The 11,001-nt window shown below is 40.3% G+C and overlaps 1 protein-coding gene across 1 annotated transcript in view; it reads right to left on the reverse strand.

Annotated features, from left to right (window-relative positions):
• Nucleotides 1-9,085, reverse strand: part of LOC107390359 (complement C3) — a 78,782-nt gene extending 69,697 nt beyond the window's left edge. The window contains exons 1-4 of the mRNA XM_015967015.2: nucleotides 8,928-9,085; nucleotides 6,615-6,813; nucleotides 5,015-5,174; nucleotides 4,584-4,666 (exon numbers count right to left, since the gene is read on the reverse strand). Of these exons, the coding sequence (XP_015822501.1) occupies nucleotides 4,584-4,666; nucleotides 5,015-5,174; nucleotides 6,615-6,813; nucleotides 8,928-9,022 (537 nt within the window). The 5' untranslated portion in view covers nucleotides 9,023-9,085. The remainder of the gene's footprint in view (nucleotides 1-4,583; nucleotides 4,667-5,014; nucleotides 5,175-6,614; nucleotides 6,814-8,927) is intronic.
• Between the last annotated feature and the right edge of the window lie 1,916 nt (nucleotides 9,086-11,001).

Genomic DNA, 11,001 nt, shown 5'->3' on the forward strand with positions numbered 1-11,001 from the left:
GCATGAGAGTCCAACGTCTCACTAGGTGATCTATAGCACCAGTGACATCCTTAGTATCTGTAACATTTATATCCTTGATGACAGCTGAAACAACGTTCAAAGAACGGTTCGGAGCGAAAATGGCTATTTTTTTGCTAATTTGCAGGAAATATCTGGAAGAAAGTTCTACAGAAAGTAGCTTAGGGTCCTCAGAAATGTAGCTAGCTTTGTCACTAGGCGTTAGGAACAGCGACAAAGACTAAAGCTACGGATAGCAAATGCTACGGGCGATGCCTGAGCGTGAACGTGCATGAAGCCAGGCCCGGAGTGGCTAATCGGGAGGGTCTGGAGAATTCCCGGTGGGCCGCGCGATGTTTGGGCCGCATGGGGCCGGTGCTCTCGTTTTTGTTTTTTATCATTTTATTTTTATTTTTTGGTGCCGGTGTTCAGTCATGGCACTGAGGCCGCCGGGCTGATCACATACGCTCCTCCCGGCTGTCTCTGGCTGGCTCTACCTGCAGGCTGCAGCTCGTTTTTTTCCCCAGTATGCGCCTGTGCGCACCACGTGACCACGCAGTTGACGGAAAGATGGAAAGTAGAAAGAGCAAGGGTGGCGCGGAGAAGGCAAGAATTAAAAAGAGGAAAGCGTTGGTAACAGATGCAGCCAAGGCCGGATTAACCATATGGGCAACTGGGCAATTGACCAGGGCCCACGAACTCTAAGGGGCCCAGGGCAGCAAGCGCACGAGCAAAATACTGTAGGCATGTCTGTAATCTCCCGCATTATATTAAACTAGGGTGACCGTATGTCCGGTTTTCCCCGGACATGTCCACTTTTCACTCTCTGTCCGGGCGTCCGGACTGCGGGTTCTTGTATTGATGAAAATGTCCGGCTTTTCATCCAGGAGCAGGGATCGAATTATGGGGGGGCTGTATATCTTACACATCCAGGGGAGCCGGAAACAAGTTTTCTATCTATATTACATCATTTATGGACTCTTCTGAGCAGAGAGCACAAAGAGCGGCACAGCGCGTTATTGCGCAGCGATCCAGGCAGCTGCGTCCAGCGCACGGTCCATTCTCAAAGTGGCGCAACCAAAAAACTATAATTAGCACACGATCGTTCATGTCCGCACATATTCTCTATTTTCTGTCTTATTTGTGCCTGAAGCGCTCTGCTGCTGCGCAGCTCATCACCTGTGCTGCGCGGTGCTGCGGTGATTTCACCTCACTGACGCAGCATCGAAAGGCGCACTCCGCTTTGCGGTCAGGAGATCCATTTGATCTGCTCAAAAGTAACTGATGAGGTGAAAAAGTAAGAATCCTGGCAGCAGTTTTTTCTGGAGAGTTTAGAGGAGACGCAGGAAGACGAGAGACAGACAGGACAGGAAATAGTTCAATAAAAACAAGAAAACAAAACTAAGTGTAAAGTAAAATGTAGGTAGATTTATCTCCACTACAAGTTTTTACCAGTATAAAACAATAAGTTATACACATGTCATAGTTATACATCTGATACAATTCAAATCACCTTCAAAACTCAGTCACACACCCAGGGCCGTTTCAAGACATTTTGGGGGCCAAGGCAAAATGACCCCCCCCCCCCCCCCACCCACCCCATAACTGGGCTCCCCAGAAGCCTCTGTGTAATTGTTACCCTCTCCAGTATTGTTAGTTATCCAGTGTTTATAAAAGCTCCTCAGACATTACTGACATGTTCTAATATTATCAGATGAAATTGAAAGCCACTATTTGTGGATTCTCTGAAAGTTTCCATGGAGTGTGTGACAACTTATTTTATCATTGATCCTATCGTCTAATCTCACAGCTGAAACAAGCACCCTTAATAATCTGTGCACAGGAAGCGTACCGATGCTGTAGTAAAACAAAAGTTATAATAATTTATTATTATTAAAACCTTGTTGCAGCACTAAAGCAGAAAAATGAGATTTTGCAATACATATGCTAAATATTTACATATGAATTGTTTTAGAGCCCTTTTATTGGCAGAATCTGATATTAATTTAGTTCTTACAAGAAAATGGGTCCCAACGTGGTTTGTGTGGTGTTGCCATAGTGTGACGTCATAGGCACAGATCCCCTGTTCTCTTGTTTGGAAATGGAAATATGATCACCCTGTACTAAACAAACTGTCCACCCGGGCTTTTGTGCTGCACAGACGCTTCGCTGCCTATGACTAAACGTCAGTTGAGAGTCAGTCTCATGCAGACTGACCAATGAAGAGAGGGCCTCAAGTTAAGACCCTCTCCTCATTGGTCAGTCCACACAAGGTGGGTCAAAGGTTACCCTGAGCGGGTTACGTGATGTCAGGCATTCAAGCATTGAGTATATTTACTGCATATTACAGTAAAATATTCTGTATGTGACCATATTATGGTGATCCTTGGGTCGTGATGATGGGGCCCTTGAATATTGTTGCCCAGGGTACAACGAAGTCTTAATCTGGCCCTGGATGCAGCTAAATGTGCAAAAATGAGCACCTTTTTTTCTCAAACAAGCTTGCGGTCTTTAACTTCAAATGAAGATAAAACGGGTAAGGCAAGTCAAGATGTTAAACTTTACCGGCTGCAAATCACCATTCAAGTTAATTAAGCATCAATAATGAATTATATGGCATCATGACATAACGTTATGTAATATAATTTACAGTATGATGTGACTGATGCCACCAAACTGTCTTGTCAGAGTCAAACACAAGATCCTGTAGGCCTAATAAGCACCAGGCAGAAACCCACAATTCCAGAGCGGGCATGTACTGGTAGGATTACTTATTGAGTCAGTGAACTGAATATTATTGAAATTTATATGATGAAAACTATCCTGGCTCTATATGAAAGTGTTCTAAAATGCTAGATGATTCAGCATTGATCAGAAAGCATGTAAAAAAGGAAAATGAATGCTGAATTGTGACAATTTTCACACAATGTAGTGTCAGAAGAAGAGCCAGGAGCCAGCAGTGAGGGTATTGCTCCTGTTGGGATAGAAGGTGAGCCAACTCATGTGCAAACAAGCAAACATCAGTTTCATTATAATAATTTTAATGCCCAAATAATAGTAGTGACCTGATGTATTTCTGTTAGTAAATGCACAAAGCCCACAACAGATCGTTATTAGAATGAAAGTAAAATTAAATAAGCCTGCATATTTTGCCATAGAAAATATTTTAATTGGTTACAAAGATGTGTTTTCCATATCAAATGTGCCAAAGCTTTACAGATGATTATTTTAATTGTGTGCAGGTGAGTCTAGGGAAACTGGAAAAAGTGTGAAAGGGAGTGCTGAGTCATTTCATTTTAAAGGTTTGAAAATCTCAGAACAGCTGTTTGAACAGAATGTAGATTGCTATATTGTTAGAGAATGTGTTGTAAAGAACAATGTTGGAGATGTGCACTGATGTTCAAATAAACCTACATTGTAAAGCAACTCTTTCTTGCTTTACAATTACAAGGCTTTACCGAGTAGTGTGCTTTTGTAGACTATACATATAAAGTTCTAACATGATTTTAATAATAATTCGTTAAGTGGGCCGGTCTGGGGTCTGAAACTCCAGGGCTGAAAATGTGTCCCACTCCGGCCCTGCATGAAGCAGCCTGCTCGACCCGAGCAGCTCTCTTTTTCTGTGATTTTACAGAAAAACAGGCAATCACAGTAAAAATGCCAGGGCTCATTCTACAGGACCAGGGCATTGCAGGAGAATGTATGAAGAAGACATTTATTATTTCTATACATGTTTTGGCTGTCAAACTTCCATAATGCCCCTTTAAAATGTTTGAACCAGGCTGGAAACATGTTTAGTTCTGCAGTGAAGTTGGTATATGGGAGGCAGTGAGAACTTTCTCTGTTTTGGAGACATCACCTAGTGGATAAAGGGGGAACTGCAAAGAAACACCCACACACTCCTTTGTGAGCTTTGGGAGTGTCCATTCGCCACTTGCGAATGAGCGCCAGAGGAGCCGCACACAGTAAGTTGATAGGTTGATAAATGAATTTCACTGTGAAATAAAGAGTTTTTGGTAATTGAAAAAGTAGCTTTTAGATATTTTGAGCTGACAATTTTTTTCTAATTACTGTTAGCATTGTTGGCTCAGCATTAGCCTCTAGTCTACTTTTCCCAATATTAAAGTAGGACAAAAAAAGTTTTATTTTCTTTTGCTCACATGTTTTTGCTTCTTTCTTTTACTTCTTGGCCGCTCCTTTTAATGGCTTCCATTATGTCCCCAACGCTGTTTCTTTCTTTTTTTATCCAATGTCAAAATACAAATGCCAGCGCAGTATTTTGCTGTTAAAGACTTGGAAACCTTGTTATTGGACAGATTGTAAACAGTGACTGCATCCCTCTTTGGTCTTTTTAAAAGAAAAGAAGCTGGCAACCACCCAGCCGGCTGAGAAGGAAATCTGTTCAATGTAACCCTCCTTCCAGCATGATTGAGACATTACACTGTTTTGTGAGTATTTCACTGTAATATTCTTACTTATCACACCTTTAGTGTTAAAATGTTTTATAACTTGTTAAACACATTTGTAACTTTAGTTTTACCATGTAAGTGTATTCCTGTGTGTGTGCATAACAAATGTGTCAGTACCATAACATCCAATGTAATAGCTTCAGGCTGACTATTATTCAAAGGCTCCATGCCAGGTCCCATGGCAAAAACCCTGTATTGTACTGAGAGAGAGAGAGAGAGAGAGAGAGAGAGAGAGAGAGAGAGAGAGAGAGAGAGAGAGAGAGAGAGAGAGAGAGAGAGAGAGAGAGAGAGAGAGAGAGAGAGAGAGAGAGAGAGAGAGAGAGAGAGAGAGAGCATAAAAGTAAGCTCTGACAGGAAATCTCATGACTACTTTTAGCCATCCTGCATTTTGCTAAATACCACACAAATGATAGCAGTTAATACTGAAATGCACAAAGAATCAATGTTAAATTTGGTCTTTTACTTTTTCATATCTATCAAATCCCCTCATTTTGGGTTTCTATCACACTGATCTTTAGTTAATATCACACTTGATGAAGTAGCCTCACCAAGAGTGCCGGGGTTGTAGATGGGCTTGTCGGTCTGAATGAAAATGAAGCCAGACTGGAAGGAAACTAGAACATATGTTTCAAGAGTTGTGCCTGTGCTGAACTCTGCTTGAAGGGAAACCTTGTTTGCCCTGGAATTGATGAACTCTGCAGCAGGGATCTGAAAAAGAGGCAGTGTAGGCAATGAAAAAGTACTTGGTTAAATACAAGGTACACGTTATTTAAAGTTGTTGAATGTTGTAACGTTGCAGTGGTCTCTAGAAAGAACGAATGCCCTGTCAGTCGTGGAAAGAAAACACTGATGCACCATTTTAAGGAATTAGAAGGGAGCCACATCACAGCTGAGCTTCAGACAGCAGGTTTTGGAGTCTTATTTCCTGAGATTTTCCTGATATCTTGCATCTGATTGGATAATAACGTGACTCTACCACCGACGTGCAGCATCAATGTTTTGTCTCCACAAGTAACACAAGTCTGGAGGAGTTCTGCTGTGTGGTGGGGTTGCTAATGCTAATCATTTTTTAAGTTCTTTTTTTAAGCACAGCAAAGTTTTTTTTACCTTGCTAACAGTTTTGATCGCTCCTGCGATCTTCTGTTCTTCTGTTTAAAAAAAGAACTTTAAAAAGCGTTGAGAAGACAAACACAGACTGAATATACAAAAGATGCTAATGCTAATGTTAGCCTCTATTTGTTGAGACACTCTTTGCTGTTTCCTGGATGCTAAACCAACAACAGCCTTTACCGTTGCGATGGGTAAGTCCATGTTAAGTGATCAGTCATGCTTTTCAAATCCAAGAGTTTCACCATCTATTTTCTATCATAAACTAATGCAGGAGATAGATGTAGGAGACTATTTTCATGTTCAGCCTGCATGAAAAAGTCGGAGTGATCGATTATAATCAGAAATAAGATTTTTAAAATGATTTCTCAGATTTCCACATCTTAAAATACAAAGTAACATGATTAAAAGAGGTTATAAGAGGCTAAGCTGACTCTTTCAACGGATAAGACTGCAGTCAGTGCTTTTACTAAGCTGGTCATCAACTCAGGATCTCACCCAAGAATATCTGACTCTGGGATATCAGCGCGTATTCAGAAGAAGAAAGAATTTTTTATATAGTGCCTCTCAAGATGAAAATCATGAGACGCTTGTTGATTTATCAGAAAATCAAACAAGACACACAATCATTTCAAGTATTATAATTTTCTGACATCCAACACACACACACACACACACACATTATAGCTGGGCATTATAGTTTTAAAATAAAATCTCACAATTTTTTCATTCCAAATTTGATTTTTAATTACATTTAGTTTTTTTCCCCTTTCCTTTCTTAAGCAAAAATTGGAAATGACAGAATTTATTTTAAAAACCCTGCTGAAGCCAGTGATGCCAACTTTCTCTGACAGAAAGTAGCTGAAGTTGACCCAGATATTTGCCAGATGTTGCCTGACAACACATGCTAATTAGCATTTTGATTGTGTGTGTGTGTGTGTGTGTGTGTGTGTGTGTGTGTGTGTGTGTGTGTGTGTGTGTGTGTGTGTGTGTGTGTGTGTGTGTGTGTGTGTGTGAAGAGCAACAACAGCAGTATTTTACCGTGACCCTCCCAAAATCCTGGAAATTTTTGTCCTTTCTTAGTGTCACAGTTGTGGATGCCAGAGTTCTGGTTTTGGTTGGGAAATTCTTCACATGGATGGTAACGGTGACATCATTACTTCCCCCAAAGTCCTGGATCTCTACAAAAATATTTTCTTCTGTTCCCACTCTCAGTAAGTTAGGAGCAGACATCACAGGCCTGGAGAAAGGAGCACAAACAAGGTTAATACTTCTGCTTGTAGTGAATGGTTGCTGTTTTTGAGATGTTTTACAAACTCATGTTAACTAAAGAGTTCATGCAAAAATATATAACTTTTTTTAATGCATCTTTTTACTATTTATTTCAAAAATACATTAGTCCAAATGTTTGGTCATTTTGATGAAAATTTGCTTTTTCTATTTTTGCAATTAACTCTTAAAATGTATCCATTATACACTTCAGCATTTATAAACATTTACCAGTGAGTGACCTGTGGCTTACCTAAAACAGCAGCTAGAGTGGGTCAATAAACCCTTTTTGCTTGCTTTACTGGAATCTGTTTGTTGTTTGTGGCGCAATGCACCTCTAAGCAAACTCCAAATGTGTCCAAATTTACTGGAATTTGAAGGATCAAAGTCTTTCTCCTATTTGCTAAAATCATTTCTCAAATATCCTCCCAAAAAATCTTGATCTGTTGCGAAATTTGATTAGTTGAACTAATACGCTCAGAATGACGTGGGATTCTAAAATGCATTCGAGCCTTATTTAAGTTAATCACCTGCTTTATATATTTATTTTTACAGAGAAGAGGCATGTCAGCCATACTAGTTTAGACAATAATGGTGTCTCTTTTAAAGTGAGTGAATGATGATGTGGTACAACAGAGCTCACTCCTGGTCCTGGAGAGCCAGCATTTAACGTGTTTAGTTTTAACTCTGCTTCAACACACCTGATGTCAATCAGCAGCTTCTGAAGAGCCTGATTTTCTGCTGCACAGGTGATTCAACCACTGCATTATGTGTTAAGGAATATGGTCAAAACTGATACATTTCATGGGCTCTACATGATGACGGCAGGGCTTATTTTGAGCCGGATCTTGTGGGAACAAGATCCGGGAACTATTTTATTTTGAAAGGACCATTCCGGCAACCGTCTGCTAGGATCCGGCAACTCACGCGGCAAACTTGACATCAGTATTTGCGTTCCGGGAACGTTTGATTTACAAATTAAGCACTGGACGACGGGTTAATGCATTAAGTTAAAAGTGAAGCTGCTGAGGGCTGCGGCTTTTCTTGGTGCTGACTGCAGAAAGTTTCATATCCTTCTCAACAGAACTTCCTCATAATTCCAGATAACAAATTAGTACACAAAACTGTACACACAAGCACTTTGCAAACACACGAGCACGTTCACATGAGAAGGAAGGCCATGCGGACAGAGGCCTAAAATCAATAACACAACCTGCTACTTTGAGGCCTCTTTTTTGTAGAGCATAAAAAACTCTGAGACATGCAGGTATCCAGCGTCTTCTTCTCATGTTTTCAGTGTGCATGTTTGACTATTTTTACTGCTGGCTGCAAAACAAATTGCCCCAAAGGGACAAAAAAGACTTCTTGAATCCTCAATGCCGAGGATGTTGAGGAAGGACATGTTGAGAGGAGGAAGACATTAGCAGGATTTTGTGTAAAGGTCTTTTTTTTAAACCTTAAACTGCATAAGCTTTAAAGCTGTCCCCACCTTATCCCACCATTGGTTAGTCAGCCGAATAGTTCCTTCCTAGTTGGAAATGAACACACGAGTGCATCATGTTCCACCATCATATTCACTAAACACAAGTGATTTCTCATTAAGTACCAGCGAGGGTCTGAAGGTTTTTCCAAGGTTAATCAGTGAGTGGCAAATGTAGGAAACAAAACAAAACAGAAGAGGTGCAATTTCTACTTTGAAAATAAAAAAATTAATGGCACACAGGTAAATTGAAATGTCAGTATATTAGAAAATTTACAAAAGACACCATTCTTGAATAAATCTCGTTGGCTTTAATCGTGTCACACAATATATGATGTTTATAATACATAGAATGATTTCCACAGGGTAAAAAGTGTCCTTTTTATTCATTTTACAGAGCCAAGAAAAGTGAAGGTGTGCAGAAATATGCAAGTTTTTCTGCAAGCGCTAAAAACATTATCAGTGATTTTTAGTTGTTGTCATCAATGGGAAAAAATAGCTTTTAATGGATTATTTTTTTGTAAATGAAGTATTCACACATTTTACCCAAAATGATCAATGTTAGACACTAATGTGTTAATATGAGGTAAGGAGCATTTACTTACTGAGGTGATCCTGCAGATGTGGGAATCTGACAGAAAGCTGCCAGAATAGAAATCAGCCACAGCTGGAGCCAGCACATCCTCCTAATTGACCCCATGTCTGCTGTTTTTGCTTCATCTGAGTCTTTTCCTCTCTTTTATACGCCACAAGAAAGTTGGGAAATTATCTGCTTTAATCTCATCCAAAAAAAAGAACGGTTTCTGCACCTATGTTGACTCTGCTTGTTTTGATCCCACATCTCTGTGTTGCAATTTGCAGCTGAGTACACACACCCCTAAAAAAGTGACACGGTTTACCGGCATTGGAAGTCCGAAAGGTTTACCGACACTCGAAGTCCAAAAGTACATTGATGGGTAAATATGTGATAAATAAACGTTCATAACGTTTATTCCAGGTAGATCTGGACTTACTTAAGTTCAGTGCATTTTGTACGCAGCACTATGGTACATTGCATGATTAGACGCGTATGTCAGTGGCCAGGGCAGCAAACCGCAGGGGTTTAAAGAAGACATGGGGCAGTGTGGAATTCTGGCTCTCTGGGATATCTCTTGAACAAGCTTCTCTTCAGATCAGCAGTGTTCTAAACAGTGGTGATGGCAATTTAAACTGTGGGAATTTAATACCATTCACTTTATGCAGCATTGCACTTAAATAACAACTAAGAGGATTTTTGCTCGGAAGACAGCGAATCACGGGACAGCCTGCTGCAAATGGGGAGGGGTTGCAAAGCTATGGAGAGCCTAAGGCCCTGTCCACACGTAGCCGGGGATCTGCCAAAACGTAGATATTTTTCTACGTTTTGGCCTGTCATCCACACGAAAACTGAGTTTTTTCACACGAAAACGGACCTTTTTAAAAACTCCGGCCAAAGTGAAGATCTGCGTTTTCTCCGTTTTGGGTGTCTGCGTGTGGACAGACAAAACCGGAGTTTTAAGGTCCGCAACGTCACTTTCCGCGACAGAAAAATGCTGACATCACGTGTGCGACCTGTGTTTACACTAGCCGATAGCATGGATGCCCTCAGAGCTGCGCTCGCTTTATCAATGGTCCAAGCGCTTTTTGCTTGTTTGTTTTTGCAAGCGGAATTACTGCTCCTTGCGGAAGACCACAGACGAAGGACGAGGTTAAGAACGGGGGAAGTACTGCCACCTACAGGTCTGGCATGTCCTTAACAACGTATTTATCCGGGTACGTGTGGACAGAGTTTTTTTTTAAACGAGGTGGTGTGGATGCAAGTTTTTGGAGGGGCGGATATTCGTTTTTAAAAAACCCCAGCTATGTGTGGACTAGGCCTAAGTCACGCCCAGGAGTCACGCTCATCTACCATTGGCCCCCAACTGCCCAAAAAATGAATTCTGAATCTATTAGAGAATAAACTTTATTTTCTGATCCCATTTAATATGTGCCATATAATGTTCAAGATTTTAAAAGACACATATTGATTCCAAGAAAGCAGTCATTTTAGAACGACAGCAAAAGTTATTTTAGATTTTGTGTGAAGAGACGTGTAGGACTACAAATGTTCACATCATCACATTGACCCTAACCAATCGAACCAGACACAGAGAAGAGGAGAAGATTAGTTTAGTGAGCTTCAAATCCTTCTAGGACAAAAGGAGAATCAAACGTGGAGAAAACCACCATCAATCTGGCCATGTGTTAAGTAGCAGCTATGCTAGGGATAAAGAGGTTCTGTGTGATGTCATCAGCAACATCTGATTTGTAGTCACTTTCCTTAAAAGTTTTTAAGAGCTAAGAAATAACATTAAATTATGTGACATAGACAAAACACACTTTGTTACTTTTCATTTAAATTGAAGTGCAACATTTGTGTGATTCAGGGTGCGAGGCAAAGCGGATTAGAAATTAGCTTTTTAAGCCCAATTCACTTTGATTCAATTCTCTGTACATTTACAGACTATACATAAGTACTTGATCGTTCATTAATGTGCATTGTCCCAAAAAAAGAAATAATTATGTGCTTTGTGAGTTGTGATTTGAAACTTGCACACAGAATTTTTTTTAGGACTGCAAGTTACAAAAGTTTAATTTACTAATCGAGAATTACATGCTACA

Source organism: Nothobranchius furzeri, chromosome 4 (assembly GCF_043380555.1).
Source record: "Nothobranchius furzeri strain GRZ-AD chromosome 4, NfurGRZ-RIMD1, whole genome shotgun sequence".
Lineage (NCBI taxonomy): Eukaryota > Metazoa > Chordata > Actinopteri > Cyprinodontiformes > Nothobranchiidae > Nothobranchius > Nothobranchius furzeri.